This window comes from Pteronotus mesoamericanus, unplaced genomic scaffold, assembly GCF_021234165.1.
Source record: "Pteronotus mesoamericanus isolate MK-2021 breed Mesoamerican mustached bat unplaced genomic scaffold, CSHL_Meso_final scaffold_507, whole genome shotgun sequence".
Lineage (NCBI taxonomy): Eukaryota > Metazoa > Chordata > Mammalia > Chiroptera > Mormoopidae > Pteronotus > Pteronotus mesoamericanus.
Window position 1 is genome coordinate 169,133 of NW_026555319.1, and position 20,422 is coordinate 189,554.

Genomic DNA, 20,422 nt, shown 5'->3' on the forward strand with positions numbered 1-20,422 from the left:
CCAGAGCCCTATGTGGAGGGCCTCACCACCCGGACCCGCTTCCAGAAAGTGGGGGCGATAGAGAGAGGGGCGGAGCCTAACGTGAAAGGCGAGCCGGCAGGCGAGCGGAACTCCGCGAGAGCCCCGGGTCATTCCGCCCGAGCCGCAGCCCCCCAGCTTCCACACAACCCACGCAATCCTGGGAAAAGTCCGGCCTCGGTAGAAAGGCAGGCGTGCTCACGTCTTGATGTCAAACAAGATAGGGTTCAGACCGCAAGGCAGAGCAGAGAGGGACACTTTGTGAGGCTAGAAGCTGCAATTCCCAGGGTTGTAAAACAGTTTTGCTTATCAGTGCCCCCAAATAATAGTTACCAACTTCATAAAGAAAAAACTACAGTAGATGAAGAGAGAAAAATAGAAGTACACCAGTAATAGGAGATATTGACATGCTTCTCTCTGCCCATCACAGATCAAGCGACCCATTCTCATAACGCAATAAAACTACAAATAGCGTAATGTTAACAGGTCTTTCTGTTTGAAAATCGTTTGAAAAGCTTTCTATTGAACAAACAGTGAATGAAATAGGAAAATACAGACAAAACTGTAGACAACGCCATACAAGAATTTATGGAAGAATCCTGGCTGGTGTGGCTCAGTGGACTGAGCACCAGCCCTGCGACCCACAGGGTCTCCGGTTCGATTCCCAGCCAGGGCATATACCTGGGTTGCAGGCCAGTCCCGCATGCCGGGCGAGTGAGGGGCAACCGCACATTGATGTTTCTGTCCCTCTCTTTCTCCCGCCCTTTCCCTCTCTCTAAAAATGAATAAATAAAATCTTTAAAAAAGAATTTACGGGAGAAACTTGAAGCTGTGATGACGGGGAATTTCATAGTCTTGAATAATTGTAACAGTAAAAACAAAACATGTATTTAGTTCTCAAAAAGTCATTAAATAACAACAAAGTAAGCCAAAGCAAAGCAAAGGAAAGGCAATTTAAAGATAAAAGCAAATAACTAGACAAGATTAGCAAGAACAGGAAAGACTCAAATAAAAAATACCATGAATCCATTAAAAGTAGTTGACAGAGAATACTACCAAGACTGTTAAATGTGCATAATTTTTATGAACATATGGAACTGGATTTATCAATTTTTTCCTATTTAATTCCTTAATTTCTGCTTTTATATTCATTAACTTTTTTCTTTCCATAATTGCATTTAATTTCTCCCTAAATTCCTCATTTATTTTCAGTCCTTTTGTTAGGACTGTTGGATTGGATGTATTGGATGGATACCTACATTACTTTCGTTTTATAAATTATTTTAAGGTATGATCATAAATACAAAGGATAGAGAACGTCCCTCCTGTGGACACAACCTGGTTGGCTCCCACACACGTTTTGAGCCTTAGCACCCGCTCCACCCACCTCTGAACCGCGCGCCCCCTGCAGCGGCAGAAAGGTTTCAAACCTCGAACCTATCAATCCTGCGAGGCATACCGCAGAGCCCTCTGGGAGATGTAGTTCTGCAGCGAGCGGAACTCCGGAAAATGTAGTTCTGCGCGGACACAACGCCGTCGGTTGGTGTCCGCGCGGTACTGCGGTCCCAAGGGGAAAGGGTGTGTGACGAGAGGCGGGGCCGTGAGGTTGCGGCGTGGAGCGGCCCCCGTGACCCTGGCAGACCCGCGTCCACCTCGGCGCGCGCACCCCACAGTCCCTGGGGCCGGTGCCAGGCGGGCCCGGAGGACGGCCCCGCGGCGCGTGCGGTTCCTGTCCAGGTGGGTGGGGGCCGCGGGGCTCGCGGAGAGGGCGGGAGCAGGACGCGGCCGCGGTAGCGGACAGGGGTCCGTACGAGTGGATGCGGGACGGCGTGTGTGGGCGGCCGGACGGAGATGTGGGGATCACGGCGGGCCCGCCCGTGGTGGCGGGATGAGGGACTGCGAGGAGACCGTGGAGCTGATTAATCTGGGGACTTTTGAGCGTAGAATCTGTGAACATCACTAACTTGGGGCTGGGCGGTGATGCGTGGTTGTGAACCCAGTGTAAGGAGTTCACTGGGCGAGTGTCCCTGGGCGGGGTTCTGGGGGCCCGTGGACGCGGCGACGGGTGTGGGGGCCCGAGGCAGCAGGGGCTGGCAGTGGGGGCGCCCCGGGGAGCAGTTTGGGCCGGATGATCGGTGACCTGGATGCCTTTAGGGAGAATGGTGAGGCGTCGTAGGGCACCTAGGGGGCTCGGAGCGGTTGGATGAAGGATTTCGTCCGCCGGACGGCCTGCTGGGGGCGACAGCGTAGGGTCTCACCTGCCACCCTCCGGTTCCGGGAAACAGCTCCCTGCAAAGGGCCCCTTCTCCCTTAGCTGGGTGAGGCTCACTCGGGCCCCTGTGTGACCAGTGACAAGGCCAGATGCTGACCCTCCAAATTCTTTCTTGACAACCTATCATTGATTAGCTGAATTGTTCGCCTCACTGATCAGTGGGGACAAAATGCTTGTTAACGCGCCCTGGCTGGGGGCTCGGTTGGTGGGAACGCCGTCCCACACACCAAAAAGCTGCGGGTGAGGATTTTTTTTTTTTTTAAATGCTCGTTAACCCAAATTCTCTCCTTCCGCGAGTTCCCTGAACTTCGGTCCCCACTCGGGAACGTGTCCTGATCCCCCGCCCTTCCACCTGCTTCCCCACACTTGGCTCCTCTAACCTGATTTACCCCTTTCTGTGTGAAAGGAACCAAAACTGCCCTGGCTGGTGTGGCTCAGTGGATGGAGCACCGGCCTGCGAACCAGAGGGTCGCAGGTTCTATTCCCAGTCAGAGCATAGGCCTGGGTTGCAGGCCAGGTCCCCAGCAGGGGGCGCGTGAGAGGCAACCACACGTGGACGTTTCTCTCTTTCTCCCTCCCTTCCCCTCTTTCTAAAAATAAATAAAATCTTAAAAAGAAAAACAACAACAACACTCCCCACCTTCTGCAAATGCTTGTGCCTCTGAGGGCAGCAGTGTCCTGCCTGCGGCAGTGGGCCTGCCCCAACAACCCTTTGCGATAAAATACTTCTTTGCTGAGTCTGCATTTGATTTTCATTGGACCGACTGGTGGTCGATTTCTCAGTGGAGGTGACCGCCAGGTGGCCTGTGTAGTGTTTGAGGCCTTGTAATTGGGGCGTCAGAGATGGGGCCATGGTGTGTCAGTGACAGCCAGATACCAGTTAGCACGTGGCCTGTTGGGGGGGGTTGTGAGTGAGCTGACGTTTGGGTTAGTAATTGGAGTCGCTGGAGGGGCCGGGGCACTGGGCTTTGTGGAGAACCAGAGGCCCTTCCAGGGGGATCACCAGGTGTCAGTGAACAGCGGGTGAGCATGGGGTAGGCTGGAGAGCTGCGGATGGGAAGGGTCGGGGGGCCTGGTGTGATCTGGGTTCTGGGTTAGGGACGCCTGGGGTTTAATGATGGGAGACAGCAGGTTCTGGGACAGCGGGATAGGCACCTGTCAGGGTGAGTGAACGGGTACCTGTGGGAGGGAACGGTTGGAGTTCCATGGGGTTCTTGGGGGTCCAGCCTTTGGGGTTTCACTGACTCACTTTCTATCCAATGAACAGATTCTGTGGAGGTTATTGAACCGGGTCTGGGGAGCCCATGGTGGTGTTTCTTGGAGTCAGCGTTTGGAAGCCTATGGGAGTCAGCGGTCAGGGCCTGCAGGGCTATGCGGGCAGAGGGAGGGAGAGCCTGGAGGGACGGAGTGTCCTGTGGGTGTCCGACTGGGGGCGTGGCTGTGGAGAGGCTTTGGATTTCATTGATCCATACACTCCTGTGAATTGGTTTTGTCACTTGGGGTTAGCAATTGGGGACTTTGCTAGATGATTTACTGGGGACCCACAGTGTGTGTAATTGAAGTTCTTAGAGGGGAGACCTGTGAAATTAATAATTGGGGCCCAGTGGGGGAGGATGGTGGGCACATAGGGTAAGTGATAGTGGGCATGATGTGGTTTCTAATATATATTGGGTCATTCAGGTGGCCAAAAGGTATTTATTCAATATATTTGGTCTTCATCCCCAGTTTCTGGTTCACAGATCCTTTGGAATTTCTGAAGCCATAAGAACACTGGCAGCATCTTTTTTTTTTTTTTTAAGATATTTATTTATTTATTTATTTTTAGAGAAGGGGAGGGTGGGGAGAAAGGGAGAGAAGCATCCATGTGTGGTTGCCTCTCACGTGCCCCCAACTGGGGACCTGGCCCACAGCCCGGGCATGTGCCCTGACTGGGAATCAAACCGGCAACCCTTTGGTTCACAGGGTGGCACTCAATTCACTGAGCCACATCAGCCAGCGCTAGGAGCATCTTTTGTTACAATATTTGGTCTCTCGGTCTCAGTCATTGAAAATGTATCAGGGGCATAAAGGTGGAATGGGTGTCCAGCAGAGTCACTGACCCAAGGCAGGGGTCACGGGAATCCTTGGTTTACGGCCTGTGGGTCCGAGGTACAGGGGACGCCCTGCCCTGTGCCGGGGTCTGAAGTGGAGGGGCACGGGGACCTCCAGTCTGTAGCCAGCGGGTTAGAAGCACCAGTAACCGGGGTTCGCAGCTGGTGTCTGAGTAGAGGGTGGTCTGGCGGGGCTGCGCCCTTTACTGGTGGAATCGGACTCTGTCTCAGGGCAGACTGCGAGCAGTGCGCTGAAGAGAGTGCAGGGAGGTGGCCCGCCTTTGCTCTGGCCGGGGAGGCACAGTCCGTCAGGCACGTTCTCAGATAAGTGATCGCTTGCCACACACAGTCCATCCTTAATTTGCCTGGTGAGTGGGGTGGCCACCTGTGTTAGCTAATCGCCTTTATCCAAAGAAAAAAAGTCATCCTTTTATCTTCGTGATGGAGCTGGGTGTTGAAGTCAGGATGCTGAGGCTCCTGTCCTCCCAGAAACTGGGATACAGCCCATCCACCTCCCAAGAGACGGCTTCCAGGTCCTTAGGAAAGACACTCACGTTCTGGGACTGTTGAACTGGAAGAGGCCCAGTTAGCTTTAGAAAAGATTAATGCACATCTCAACGGGGCAGAGAAAGGATTTGCAATTACAGGTTTCCTAATGTAAATGTCCTTTGGATAGGGGTTGGGAGTTTCTCTTTTCTGCATGAGGGAGAATTAGGTTTCTTTTTTCCTTTCTTTTTTTCTTAGTTTTGATTTACAGTTGCCCTCACAGGCCTCTGAGCTTGTGTTTTCCTAGAGGTGTCAGCCACTCTCGCCCAAGTGCTGGTAACTGGCAGCAGGGAAGCGCCAAGGCCAGGCTTTTGAAGAGAGGGGAGCAGCCCCGTGGAACCACTGGGCAGCCCAGTCCCACCACGGCTTGAAGCAGCCCCTCAAGTCGGAAGTCTGGGGCCCTTAGAAGGAAGCCCTGGTGGAACATTTTCCCTGGGCAGCGGGGGAAGCTGAGAGATGAGTGCAGGCCCACAGGCCACTGGGCAGCACGTGCCTTCTCCTTGGCTCCTGAACTCAGCAGCAGCTTGACCTGCCTCCGTTATCCCCGCGGACCGGTGCTGGGCCTGCTGGGCCCCGGCGGGAGCCGGAGAAGGCGCACCAAGGTTCCCTTAGGCCCCTCCCGCTGCCATCTGCGCAGGGCTGCGCAGGTGTGCGCTCAGGTGCACCACGGCCTGTCCCCCCAGGGCTCGCTTCTTGTTGCTCTTTCCCTTAGTTCCCTGACCTCTGCTTTCTTCTGCTCCAGGACCGATTTGGGGGTAGAGAGCCAGCACCCCAGGCTGCTTCGCCATCTTGATCTAAAAGCTAGTATGCGAGTGCTTTTAAGTGCCCCCAGGAAATGTTGCTGCAGAATGGGTGAGCCAAGATGGCACGCCCAGACTTTGCTGAGGTTTCTGCAGTGTGCTCTCGTGCACGCGCACGTGCACGTGTGTGTTGGAGGGCGGGGAGGCTCTGGGTATGTTTGGTTGAATCAGTGAGGCAACGGCCTTCCACCTGGTGTTTCCAAGTGGGAGCTAGGGCTGCCAAGGGCAGTGTCAGGCTCAGCTGAGACCGGCAGTGGCTCCCGCTCCCTCCTGCTTCTGACTGGAGCGCAGCAAATGGCTCGCCTGAGTTCCGAGTAAGAGAGATGGTGATTTACTTAAACCATCTGAAATGAAATTCCCGCTGCATCCCCAGCCCCGCTCTCAGGAACAAGATGACCGAGGCAAGATAAGGAAGCAGAGGCCAGGTACAGCCCTGGATAGAGGCCTTTGTCAGTGCGTCAGGACACAGAAGGCCGAGAACGGCAGAAAATGACCATGTCACAGGTGAGCCATCTCTTATTCTCCAGTTTTTCCGTGGATGTGGTGAGGCTTACGGGAGTCTCTGCGAGCACCTACATTTAGCCCATAACCGGGAGAGTGGTATAAACCTGGGAAGGGTGTCAAAGAAGCACAAGTGGATGTAGAATCGCACAGTCTTCAAGGTGGAACACAGAAGTACAAGGGCAGCAGGAACAGCTCCAAAAGGCAGAGCAGTTCCTCGGTAGGAGCAAGCACTTCCTGATGATTACATGCAGAGGAAACACGTTGATAGCTGTTTACTCGCTTATATCACAGACAGAATCCTAAGCACCACCTCATAATAAACACATTTATATGGAAGGATTCTTCGAGAGCCCCACCCCTGCCAGTGAAGGGTGTGAATCTCAAGGAGGCCTCAGAGCGCTGGTGTTCAGAGGACCAGCAGGGGGCGTGAGGGACATGTGCTGCGGATGTTCTAGTTTTAGGGCAGAGGTAGGTAGGTGATCCTTATGAAACTCTCGGGCAGCCCTGTAACGTTCTCTCAGACGTGGTTTTGCCTCTTTTGGAGGAAGCTGGGCATGGAGGTGTCTGCCTTCAGCGCTACTTCTTTACATTCTTGACTCAGGGAAAAAAAACGCATGTCCCTTCACCTTTCAAAGCCATTCCTACCCACTGAGTTTTCTTTCTTTAAAAAATGCTGTTGTTTTAACTAATGCAGACTGATACCCACTTTTCCCCTTGGTCAATGTGTGGTTGGGTCAGGAGCCCAGCTGCCCGGCGTCAGAGGAGCCGGTTACAGCAACGGCTGCGATGGGAGTGCTGAACCTTTCACCGGGTGCCGTGGTGGTGCGGCCAGAGCGCAGCGGAGAAGGCACCGACCCCCGTGCATTTCCCACGGTACCAGGCCGGGGGCGGGGGGGGGGGAGTGCATCAGCACAGGCGTGGGGTCAGCCCACTTCCCAGGGATCCCCAGCAGGTTCATGGTCCTGGTCAGGAGGAGGGTGAGGGGGAAGGGCCGGAGAGCTGAGTCAGAATGAGCAGCGACTTCAGGTCCCCCTCCCCCTCACCGCCCCCCCCAGAAGGTCTTGGCTGAGGCACCTGAGCGAAGCCTCAGATAAGGAGACCGAGGCTGCACGAGTTCATGGCCGGCCAGGCCCTGAAGCCCTGGCTGCAGCCCCGTCCGAGTCTGCCCACCAGGTCTGATGTCTGAGGGCAGCGCCCCCCGAGGCCTGCCAGGCAAAGCCTTTGTCAGTGCAGCGGGACCCCCATACGAGTTTTAAAGTGCTCAGCTCATGTGATCGGAGCCACAGCCACATTCCGTCTCTGCAGGCGGCTCCGAGCCTCGCCTTTCTGCATCCCTGACCCTGGCAACGACGGATCTGTCTTCTGTCTCCACAGCTTTCCTCTTCCAGAGCGTTACATAATGGAATCATGTCTTCGCAATTCACCCATGTTGTTTGTTCCTTCTTCTTGCCGAGTGCGTCTGCTGTTCTTTGTTTCACCTCTGCCACATCGGCAAAATGCTTCCCTTTGAGGACTTCTTTCATCTGGGAAAACACAAAAACAGTCACTTCGGGCAAGACTGGGTGAATAGGAAGGGCGGGGCATGGGGTCGTGCTGTGTTTGGTCAAATACTGCTCACCGTTCAGCTGAGGTGGGCAGGTGGGCAGGTAAGTCACCGCCGTGAGATGGGCAAACGCGTGAGCCTTCAAGGGAAAATCCCACTGAAGCCGAGCGCTGCCTCTCGCGACAATGGCAGCTGGTACAGGTGGGCTCCGCACTCACCAAGCGCCTGGCGGGGGAGCCTGTACTTCAAGGGACCCGCCCTCCAGAAGGGAATTCTGGGGTTTTTTGTCCCCCACCGCACGTGTGCTTTCTCACTAATACCACCTCGTTTTCATTACCGTGGCTGTATAGAAAGATTCGAAATCAGGTCATGTGAGCACTGCACCGTTATTTTACAGGTTTTGCTGCCCCAGGTCCTTTGCCTTCTGTTGCTGTGCCCCGTGTGTCCTTGTTTCATGGTCCCTGTGTCACCGTATTGCCTCCGGCCCAAAAAGACGACATGTTCTGGAACATGGTTCTTTTTCCTTCCTCATCTTTTCTTTATACACCTGTCACAGTTCCAGAACCCTTGAGTGTCCAGCGTCTGTGTCTAGGAGGCATCGGAGGGAGCCCGCTAGTTGTCCCTACTTGGGAGCAGAACCACCCCGGGGGGAGGAGGGTGTTTTAGATGCACAGATGGGATTTGGGTTTGACAGTGACAGAAATGGTACTGTCCTTCAGCAGGTAGAAGCCAGGCTGCCTGAAGGTCTCCCACTGCACGGGGCATCGCGCTCTTTGATAAACACCATGCTTATTTAAAGACAAGCTATTCAATATCTTATTCAATGGACATAGGTGAATGAGTTCATAATGATAAATATTTTAATAACATTTTTCTCTCTCTCTCAAGGTATAATGCAAGATTAGGATATTAGTTAACCATGGCTATGTAACACCCTACCCCAAGCCTCAGTGGCTGAGCACACAAAGCGTTCACCTGACCGTTTCCGGGGGGAGGGGGGGGCGGGAGGAGCCTGCCGGCCGCCTGTTTGGCTCGTGATCAGACGGTGAGAGGGGCAGCAGTTGTCTCCGGCTGCAGGAGGTGCCCCTCTCTCAGCTGCCGCAGGGGGTGTGGGCAGGCCTCGGGCCCTTGTCTCCAGGACTCCTGCGCCGGCTGCCTCCCTAGGTGGCATCTGGGTGCCCCAGAGGGAGCAGGAGCGGGTTTCCAGGACGAAGGTACACCCTCCTGTCAGCCACTGCTGCAGGTGACACCCATCACGGCCACCCTGCTCTGCTCAGTGACCGTGGCTGCCCCCTTCTAGGGAGAAGAAAGCCTGCATTCTACAGGAGAATCATTGAAAATTTCACAGGAATTATGCTTTTCTAGATATCTTTTGAGGATGTGGCTGTGGATTTCACGTTGGAGGAGTGGCGGCTACTAACTCCTACCCAAAAGAACTTGTACAGAGACGTGATGTTGGAGAACTGCAGCAATCTAGTGTTCCTGGGTAAGAACATTCTTATGTGATGCAGCGTGTGCCTGATAGCTATCGGACCTCTAACACTTCACTGATTTTGGATTTAAGTTTTGTATGTTATAGGTTCTTTTATACACAGCAGTTAAATATTTTTATTCCCTTTATTTTGTAGCTTTTGTAGTAAAATATTTTCACATTTAAGAGTGCCTCAGTCCAAGCAATGGTGTCCAAGTCCTCTGTGTTTCCAACTAACAGGTTATCAAACTATCAAACCTGATGCTGTTTTCAAAGTGGAGCAGGAGCCCTGGATAGTAAGCGAAGAAATCTTGGGTCACCACTTCTCAGGTGAGAAATAATCACGTGCCCAGCATACCCTGGAAGTGAAATCTCAGGTGTTGGATGATAGGTTGGCACTCTTGAAATGTTATCTATAAAACTGTTGAAAATCCCCGCGTCTTTAGAGTCGACTCGGGACTCGCGACGTGGTTCTGCATGACTTGGAAAGCGCTCTAGGTTCTGGCCTCCACACCAGGGTGTGTCCTCTCTGCGTGCAGTCGATAGTGAGACGCAGCCCCATCCCCCCCACGGCAGCGGCCTGTCCGTCAGGCCCTCGCTTCCGTGGATGAAGCTCTTGTCCCAGCCTCCGCAGCCGCCGTCTCCGCTGCTGCCTCAGTCCAGCCAGCAGAGCCAGGCTTCACTCCTCGGTCTTGAAGAAGCTGTAGGTTTTTCTCAGGTGACACTGATTACCTTTGAATTTCCTTTACATGTATCTTTTCTCCTTCTAGTGTGTCAGATTTCCTTTGAAACCCACAGAGGGTAGGTGACTCCTGTGGGGTCATAGGACAAAAACTAAATCCCTTAAAGAGTGGGTGTACTCTTCCTGGCCTCTGGGCAGATTCAGCGTGACGGTCGGCCTCCGGGGCTTCTCTGTGGTGCACGTGACGTTTAGCTTCTCCGAAGCTTCTCGTTCATCCCATCAAGTGGTCTGCCAGGTGTGAGACCCCCGTTACCTGCTGTGATGTTTAAACTCCACTTATGTAGAAGAGCCTCATGCATGGCAGCATCTTATCTGTCTAGTGTTTCTGCGCCCAGAGATCACGGCTAACTCCATTTGAACTGGTCTCTTCCTGCCATCTGAGACACGTTTTCCCTGAGCGTGGGCCGTTGTGTACAGTGTGCTTTCCCCACTCAGAACTGTTCCCCTTCAGCCTGAGCTCCTTTTTCACCTACAGTGAGTGCTCCTGGTCTCTCAGCCTTTTCTGAACTCTCTGCCCATTTAGCATTATTTTCTAGGAACCCAGGCCTGTCAGACATTATATGGAATTCCCTCTCCAAAGAGGCCTCACTGTGTTTTCCCACATAGAAAGGTGGCAAGTAACTTGTCTATTCTCTATGGAATTTAAGATAGGTAATTATTAAACATTCCATTACTTGGTGGTTGTGGGGTGGGGGAAGGCGGCAACTTTCTTACTCATCAAATACTTCTTTAGTACAAAGGTTTTTGTCTAAGCAAGTGTTTCGTCTTACCTTGGCAAGTGTTTCAGATTACAAATGTCCAGGCCCCATTCCATGGGTGATTAGGTCTAGGTTTGTGTAGTCTGGAAAAGCTGTGAAGATAGATTTTATGTTTCCCCATTAATTCAGAACCACTGCTATTATGTGGAAGGAGAGGATTTAAGAGAAAATGTGAGTCATGCAATAACCTTGAGGGACCAGAGAATTTTAATTTAGAAGAAAATTCAAAAGTGTAAAATATTCAATTCAGTATTTGACCTTAAAACATGTTTGTTAAAAATGCAAAGTTAATTATCAAGATTAAGCAGAAACAAACTGCTTTAGAAGTTCAGTGGTAAGTGAAGTGTATTTCTTCTTGGGTGTTGAGGGCTCTTATGTTCCGTGTGGTGGGAATGCATGACTGTTTTCCGTCCTCAGGGTTTACATTCTAGTATGAGAGACACAGATATTTACATACTTGATAAGTACCGTGATGGAATTAAAAAGGTGTTTATTAGTGTGCCCGCACTCTCAGCAAATATTGGCTGTGACCACCAACCAACCTCCGCCCTCCGTGGAGGACCAGCTGTGCGGGGGCAGGGTGGCGGTGCTCCGACGTGGTCGGTAGCTGTCCGCTGGCTGCACTGCCCCTGGGGTTTCCGGGTGGCGCAGGCCAAGGTCAGCCCACACCTGTGTTCTGCCCGGGGCCACCCTGCCTGAGCTATAGAGCATTCTGAGAAGGTTGTTACTTGTCCTGGGCTTGGAGATTCCCAGGTGAAGCCAAGCTGTGACTTTAGGCTGCTTCTGCTAGTGCCAGGCCTGGGGCCACACAGCAAGAAGTACGGGGGCGGAGGGCTCGCTGAGGCCGGCTGCTGCTTGTCGGAGAGGATTTAGGAAGTTGTGAAGCTTGAGCCAAGACCGCCATTCATATGGAAAAGCCTCTGTTAGAAGCTGTAAATGGGGTGGGCCGGAGTCTCAGGGGATCTCCAGGGCTGGACACAGTGTGAGCCAGGGTGATGGAGTCAGATATGGCCCCAGCTGCTGGCCCTGTGCCTCTGCCTGCCTTTCTGTCTGGAAGAAAACTGTCCCCTAGCTCCCTGCTTGATGCCAGACAGTTCAGGTGCTCCCTGGGTGCCACTGGAGCCTTTCCAGCTGCTCTCGCAGTGCTGGGGCTCAGAGAGAACGAGTCCGAGTAGGTGAGGCCCTGTGTGGGTCCTTCAAAAGGAACTGCTTCAGACTCCAGAAGTTTCTTCCACCGACTCAGTCCCTGCTGGTTTTTGCAGCCAGATGCTATGGGGACTTACCTTCCTGGCCTTGCTGCCCGGGGCTGGGGGCCTGGTGTGGGGCTGGGACTCCCTGCTCCAGAGATATCCCCCAGACTCTTTACCCATCACATGTGGATGTGGGACCGGCCCGTTCTGTGTCTTTGCCTCTCCTACCAGTTTGGAGGGATGTGATTTCTTTAATTCCGTAGTTGTTAAACTTCTATTCAACCCGATTTCTGACAGTTGTGAGTGATGGTGGTTCTATATTTTAGTTGTAATTTTGATGTGGTTGTGCGAAGAAGCAAGCCACGTCTGCCTACACTGCCTTCTTGACCTGAAATCATCATTAATATTTTTGAAAAGAAAAATTCAGCACCTACCTATTCAAAAACCAATCGCAGTCAAAGCCGATTCACATACCTTTCGATGTTGAAATTTTGCATACTCCTTCCTTTTTCTTTGCTTGCATGCAAATCTAACCTCTTTGGCCAAGTAACTTAAACACCTAGAGCCTGAATTTTCTCATCTAAATGGGACTTTTAACACCTACTCATAACCCTTTCAGGTCCATTTGCTCAAATCATAAAGCTCTTTGCAAACTGAAAATGAAGATCCAATCAGTCTTTCCTCTGTGCTCCTTCTTCCCCTTCTTCCCATCTTTGTTCTTTAACTTTATTCTTCTATGTTCAGCTGAGCTCCTTTGCCATCTCTTCTACCTCCTTAGTTTCCTGCTCCCTCTGGGAGTATGAGCAGGTGGTGCAGGCATCACCAAGCTGTGCACAGGCTGCAGCCCTTCCTGGAGGCTCCAGGGGAGCATTCCTGATCCTGCCTTTTCCGGCACCCTTGAGATCTAGACAGATCTTTCCTCTTGCAGAGTACTTCCTGGGAGCATTACCTCCCAGTTGCCAGCGAAGAACCTCATCCTAAAGTAAACAAACCTTTAAAGACCACAGGAGCCCTCCCCCTCTCTGGAGCCCCCCCCCCCCCAGCCTTCCGTCCCCACCCCAGGCGTCTTCTCCACAGGCACGTTTACCGCCTTTGACTTCCCCCTCCTCAGCTCCAAGCAGCCTTCTTTTGTTGCTGTAACTTGTTTCCTTGGCCCATTTCTTCCATGGCTCCCTTTTATTATGTCTTTAACTTTCCTAAACTTTCTTTTATAATTTGAAAAGACAAGATCACTTTAAAGTAGTCAATACATGGTCATATTGTGGAAATTACAAATAACTGTACTTGTTCTGTCTTAATGTTATGCAAAGAATTCTTGTGGTTTGGAGTAATTTCCATTGAGAGCATTATATACAGATTCAATATGTAATAGATTATAGATTCAATCTATAGTAGGTTATAGATTCAGTTAAAATGTCAAGAAACCTAAATAAAATGTTGATACTGAGCTCTGGAGAACTCTCGGATAATTCCAAGAGGTAGTTCTAAGGGTGGTGCAGTTACTGATATCAGTGATTCAGGTGATGATCTTGAATGAGAATTTTTTTAATGTAATGATAATGCAGAAAACTAGTATTTCTCATCTTTCAGATGTAAAGTTGATATCCTACATTTATTGTGCATTGTGTTCAGTATTTCTTCCTTTAAAACATTCAACAATGTGTGTAATCTCTCTCCGACCTATTAGTCTTCGTCTTCCCTGTATGGTAAGCCCTCTGATGCTGGAGCGCTCGCCTGCCTTCCTCCCAGTATTTGAGGAGCGATCGTGCCAGTGTTTTTTTATCTCATGGCCACTGTTCCTTGAATGCATTTCATCTTCCCCATTTAAAATTTAGTGTATTATAAACAATTGTAATTTTTAAAATCTAGTGTAATTTTTGTTAAAAGTTGTAATGCCTAATAAGTAGACATTGTATTTGGGAGATTTTAGGTGGGGGGATTAGTGGGGACTGGGATCCTAGGCTCCATTTTGGAAGTTTTATTTAATAAGCATACTCATTGGGGTATTTACACAATATGGTTCATTTTTTTCCTTTTTAGAACTCTGGCTAGATAATAATCTCAAAATGTGGCACCAAGATAATCAACACAAGCTTAAAAGCATGGAGAGAGGCCATGAATATGATGTTTTGGGTAAAATATTTCATTCAAGCATTAACTTTGTTCATTTAGGAATGAGACTCTGTAAAAGTGGCACTGGTGAAAAAAGTCTGAATCATCCTTTTGATTTTCTTCTTCAAAAAAACAACTGTGGAAGAAAGAAACTTGAGCTCAATAAAAAATTGTTATTCTTTATCGAAACTGACAGAACCAATGGTGGAATAAAGTTCTGTGATTGCAGTAAATGTAGAAAGAGCAGCAGTAAAGAGTCATGGCTCATTGCAAACCACATAACACACAGAGGAGTCTATTTGTGTGTGGAATGTGGCCGAGTTTTTAACAAGAAGTCACAGCTCATCATACATCAGAGAGCTCACACAGGGGAGAAGCCCTACGGCTGCGGCGAGTGCGGGAAGGCCTTCTCCCAGAAGTCACTGCTCACTCTCCATCAAAGGACTCACTCAGGAGAAAAACCGTACGGGTGTGGTGAATGTTCCAAAGCTTTCAGTAGGAAGTCACTGCTCATTTTACACCAGAGGACGCACACAGGGGAGAGGCCCTACGGCTGCAGCGAGTGTGGGAAGGCCTTCAGCAGGAAGTCGCAGCTGAAAAGACACCAGAGAACCCATACAGTGGAGAAGCCCTATGGCTGCACTGACTGCGGGAAATCTTTCTCCCAGAACTTAAAGCTCATTACACACCAGAGAACACACACCGGGGAGAAGCCCTATACATGCAGTGACTGCGGAAAAGCCTTCTTCTGGAAATCCCAGCTCATTACTCATCAGAGGACTCACACAGGGAAGAAACCATATGTGTGTGGTGAGTGTAAAAAAGCCTTCAGCAGGAACTCGCTCCTCATTAGACATCAGAGGATTCACACAGGGGAGAGACCCTATGAATGCAGTGAATGTGGGGAAGCCTTCATCAGAAAACCACAGCTTGTCAGACATCAGATAACTCACACAGGAGAGAGGAACTACCAGTGCAGTGACTGTGAAGAAGCCTTCTTTAAGAAGTCAGAGCTCGTTAGGCATCAGAAACTTCATTTAGGTGAGAAGCCCTATGGATGTATAGAATGTGGGAAGACCTTCTTTGGGAAGTCACAGCTCCTCACACATCAGAGAACTCACACTGGAGAGAAACCTTTTGAATGCAGTGAATGTGGGAAAGCCTTCACCCAGAAGTCCAGCCTGATATCCCATCAGAGAACTCACACAGGTGAGAAACCCTATGAATGCAGTGAATGTGGGAAAACGTTCAGTGAGAAATCAAGTCTCATTCACCATCAGAGAACCCATACTGGAGAAAAGCCCTTTGAATGTAGTGAATGTAGGAAAGCTTTTGCCTGGAAGCCACAGCTTCTTAGGCACCAGAGAATTCATACAGGGGAGAAACCCTATGCATGCAGTGAATGCGGGAAAGCCTTTGTTCAGAAAGTGCAGCTCATTAAACATCAGAGAAATCACACAGGAGAAAAGGCCTATGGATGCAGTGATTGTGCGAAAGCTTTCTTCGAGAAGGCACAACTGATCATACATCAGAGAATTCATACAGGAGAGAGACCCTATAAATGTGGTGAATGTGGGAAGTCTTTCACCAGAAAGTCGCACCTTATGAGACATCAGAGACTTCATACAGGAGATAAATGCTATGGGTGCAATGAGTGTGGGACTACCTTCAACAAGAAGTCACAGCTTGTGATCCATCAGAGAAATCATGTAAGATAGAAACCACATGAGTGCAGTCAGTATGGAAAGCCTGCTAGCAGATGTCTTGCCTCCTGATACTTCTGAGGACACAGAGGAGAGAAACTATCAATGCAGTGACTGTTGGAAAAAATTTTTATTAGACAAGTGTCACTAAACAGAATTCAGAAAGAGATTTGTTTTTTTAGTAGACAATACAAAAGCCTTCTCTCAGAAGACAAACTTATTATACATTGATAAGTTATGTGTCAATATTGTAACAGTACAGAACCTTTTGGTTAAAAGTGAAAGCTCACTGAACATTTAGAAGACCTAAACAGGAGAAAAACTGTATTGTCATAGCGAGTGAGAGAAAGATTTCATTAAGTAAGGATAACTCACAGTATACTAGAGAATATACATAGGGGAAATATTGAGTATGTCCATAGAGGTTTCAGATGGAGGAATAGTTGTAATAATTCAAGGTAAGCATGATCCTATTGAAATAATTCTATAAAGCAACTGTTTATTGTATATAAATTATATAAAAGATGGTCATTTTTAAATGGTAGATGTGTTTTAAGTGAAGCTTTCTTTCTGCCATGGTGGCAGAACAAATAGATTAACTCTCTTGCCTTAAACAGCTAAAAGCTGTACAATATATATGAAATAATGGTTTTTAGACATACAAGCCCGGGTTTGTGATGCATGGCAGAAGGCAGACAAAGTGGTGGCAGTTTCTAGGCTGCAGTTCAGGGAAGGTAACAGACGTGGTATGGCTGAACTGAGTAGAATTGTTGAATAGGCGTTTTGGGAGGCCGCCACAGCTAGAACGTGCAAGGGAAAGTACTGGGAAACAAGCAGCTTCTTAGGGAGAGGACTGCAGAAGTCTACGAGGCATCCCCTGGAGTCTTTAAACTTAGTGCCAATTTGCATATTGGTGAAAAGAAAATTCCTGAGATCAGATAAAGTAGGACAGAAAGCAGGAGGCTAAACAGTTCCTAGAACTCAGTGCAGCGCTGAGAACAGTTCCTACCAGCCAGAGGGAAGCAGCTTTTATCACAGGGGACATCATGTAGAATTCGCAGACAGCTGCTGCCTTGGCGGTGATGGTAAGTCACATCAGATTAAAAAATGCTCTGGACCCACAGTGTCTGGCATCTAAAAACTCACTGGCATGCAAAATAGCAGGAAAATGTGGCTTATAACAAGTAGAAAATTGGTAGACAGAGACCTAGAAAAGACTGAAGTGGTTGGAATTAGTAGACAAGGATGTTCATATAACTATTATATAGAAGAAAGCATGAATTTGATGGAAGCCGAAGTGGAAGATATATTTTTTAAAGCCCAAATGGTACTTCTCAGGATGAGAACATCTTAAAATTTAAAAATAAATGGTGCAATTAACAACAGATTAGATGTAGAAGAACAAAAAATAACGAGCTTGAAGAGTGAAAAAAAAAAAACTATCCAAATGATGTACCCGGAGAAAAAAGACAGACGGCAGAGAATGGTTACAGTGTGTAATATACATGTGATTGGAGTCCCAGGAGAGAAGGGAGAAGCAGCAAAAGAAAGTATGTGACTAAGTAATGGCTGAAAAAATTCCACATATGTAAAAAGTATATCTCCACATATTCAAGCAGCTCAAAAAACAAAGAAAATCATGCCAATGGACATCACGTCAATTTGATGAAAACCTGTATGAATAATAAAGAACCCAAAGAGGGGGAAAAAGGACAGAAAGGATGTCAGCTCACTCCCAGCCAGACACTGTGCGAGCCAGAGGGCAATGGAGTAACATCTGCGAATTACTGGAAAGGGGTGCAAAACCTTCACCCTAGAGTTCCATTACCCATTAAAGATGAAAGCAAAACAAGAATAAAAAAAGAGAGAGAGAATTTATATCCTGTAGCCCTGCCTTCAGGAAACATTAAAAGAAGGTTGTGGTGAGCAGAAAAATAACACGAGGTGACAATCCGGGTCTGCAGGAGGAAGGGGAGCGTTCCAGAGATGGCGGTTATATGGGTAAATATGAAATACATTTTTCTCATTTTAAAATCTTTTTAAGAGGTAACAGCTGTGCTCTGGCTGGTGTGGCTCAGTGGATTGTTGGCCTGTGAACCAAAAGGTCACCAGCTTGATTCCCTGTCAGGGCACAGGCCTGGTTTGCAGGCCAGGTCCCCAGTTGGAGGCCTGCAAGAGGCAACCGACTGATGTATCGCTCACTCATCAATGTTTCTCTCCCTCGCTTTCTCCCTCCCTCCCCTCTCTCTAAAAATAATAAACTCTTTAAATAAATAAATAAATAAATAAAAGGTGACAGTCCTACTTACAGCCAAAGCAATGACAATGTATTTTGGGTTATGAACTATTTAGAAGTGTTTGACCACAACAGTACATAAGTGTGAACCTTTAAAAACAGCTGAATAGACTGCATCACCTGAGTCAAAAGCCTGTTTGCTCAGGGCTCAGAGTGACTTGCATTTGTAGCAGCTGCGTGAAGCTGTTATGTGTGTTGTGCATCTGTGCGTGCGCTGGCTGTTCTCGGTGTCCCCTGTCCATTCTCCCCCCCCCTGCTCTGTGTCCCCGGGGCCGTCCTGCAGACCGCTTGGCTCGGGTTTCCGCTCAGGCTGAACACGGGAGGCACCTGTGTGAGAGAAGCATGGGAGGCAGCAGGCTGGAGTCCGCACTTGCCCCTCCTGCTGGCCCACCGCGTGGCAGAGTCTCTCCCGGTGTCGCGGCCGTGCCCGGTGGGCGCCTCAGCTTTAGTTTGTGACATCCCCCTCCCCCCTCTTCAGGCTGCTTCCCCTGGTTGGTTTCCTTAATTCCAAACACACACTGTAAATAGTCCCTTCGTCAAATGTTCTTGAGCTAATACTTTCAGTGCCATGTGCTACATGATGAGCATCAGTTACTAGTACTTGAGTCCAAGGGGGCACAGATGGACAACTATCAAGATTTCCCACATTAAATATCAATATTTTGTGTTTTAACAACTCAGTAGAAATTACAGCTAATATCAAAGTGTGTTTTGTTTCGTTTTGCTACAACTGGGAATGCTCAGAAGGTTGCCACCTATGCGAGTGGTCTGGCAGCTGCTATCCTCCTTCAATAATAACACCAAGATATTTATGACCTCTCATGCTATTTCTGGGTTAAGCAAACAATGTATAAGAAAGCAGTGTGTTAATTATGTATGTGTAAGAAAAAACCCATTGTGTGAAGAAAGGAGTGATGGACTGTACTTCCCAGTACTCCTTTTTAAAAATTGTGCTGGGCAATCAAACATCCTCATTCCATATTCCGCCATTTTTATTCTGTGTAATTCATTGTCTGTAACCACAGACAAGATTTTCACTTCCGTAGTCACACTTACTATAGAGAAGCTCCTCAAAGGCGCCACGCGTTACCGTCCCAGACTACGTCAGAGCATCGACCCTGCCCGGGCCACACGCGTGTTGCTGCCCTCCCCACCACGGGAAGCGCAGTGAGTGTGGCCGCAGAAGAGGCCCGACACCGGCAGCGCCGTCCGTCCGTCGTCAGACGTCTCTCTGCCATCTCACCTTCCTGCACCTTCGCCAGCACACGAGCCTCATTTAAAGGGCGAGAACTGCCTTCCAGCTGCGTGCACAGCAGTGTCTTCTCTCCCACTTGGTTCTGCACCTCAGTCTGCTTGTTGAAGGAGCTTTTCATGCAGGTTTGCCTTCTGTGTAAGGAGGCACCATTCACAGTGCAGTCTGTGTAAATCAGCTCATGTATCACTCTGGCCCGGACTTTACGGAATCAGCTAGTGAGTGAAATAAAAATTCTGAGAGTTGGGCATGATTGGAATACAGCTTGGTGACAGCCCCCTGCGACGGTCTGTGTGTGATGGTGAAGTGGTTTCCACCGCCAGGATGCTCCCTGCCCCATTTACGCCACGTAGAGAAGGGACATTATCTTAAGACATTTTATTTATCTCGTGATGTCTGTCTGCAACTTAGAAGCAGGCAGTGTAACAGCTCAAGACCAGCTCAAAAGAATATAACTGAACTACAGCTAAAAAATGCTTTCCCTGTGTTGCTGTTTCCTCCCATCATCTCACGGACCTTAAACATAGTCAATTTGTCCTGAGGCCCAATCTGTGGGTTTGGAGGCGCCATCTGATTGTTCTTTATTATCCTTGCGGGGTTTTTGGAATCTGGATCAGACATTACTCATTGTATCCAGGTAGTGTTGACCTCTTGTCATTGAGGCTTACTTACAGAATTCTAATATTAAATAAACACAAGATGCTAAACTTACTTTATACTGAAATTGTTATGTTTAGGTATTTATCAATGTGTAGATTGTTAAAGGTGCCCAACAAAGACAATGTAGCGATAGAGTAGTCACTGCTGAGATGCTAGGAAGAGAAATACAAGTGACGTTTATAACTGGAGGTTCTCATCTAAAGCGTTCCTACCATAGAAATTATGTATTTAAAAGAAATCAAGCTCAGACTCCCACAAAGACGACGGAAGCAGATTGACTTTCTGGTGTTTGCTATGATCACGGGACAGGGGAGTGTTTCCACCCCAGGTGACTGCCCTGCCGCCACCCAGATGGCTGGGCACGTTCACCCCAGGCCGAGGCCCCAGGCCAGCTCCAAGGGCATAAGCGAGCTCCACACATTCATCCTGCTGGGTGCAGTGGTGGCACGAAGTGGAATGTGTCGA

The 20,422-nt window shown here is 49.1% G+C and overlaps 1 protein-coding gene across 1 annotated transcript; it reads left to right on the forward strand.

The window, feature by feature from the left end:
* Positions 1-1,581: 1,581 nt before the first annotated feature.
* On the forward strand, positions 1,582-17,775 carry ZNF605 (zinc finger protein 605). Its single transcript, XM_054594191.1, has 5 exons — positions 1,582-1,755; positions 6,100-6,230; positions 9,139-9,259; positions 9,485-9,574; positions 13,975-17,775. Exons 2-5 carry the CDS (start codon positions 6,216-6,218, stop codon positions 15,762-15,764), a joined length of 2,016 nt encoding a protein of 671 aa, XP_054450166.1. The 5' UTR covers positions 1,582-1,755; positions 6,100-6,215; the 3' UTR covers positions 15,765-17,775.
* Positions 17,776-20,422: the final 2,647 nt, after the last annotated feature.

Bases quoted from the DNA above. Each gene is read 5' to 3' on its own strand.
- ZNF605 (XM_054594191.1), top strand. The intron at 9,260-9,484 runs GTAAGAACATTC...TCCAACTAACAG, and splicing joins CAGCAATCTAGTGTTCCTGG to GTTATCAAACTATCAAACCT. The intron at 9,575-13,974 runs GTGAGAAATAAT...TTTCCTTTTTAG, and splicing joins CTTGGGTCACCACTTCTCAG to AACTCTGGCTAGATAATAAT.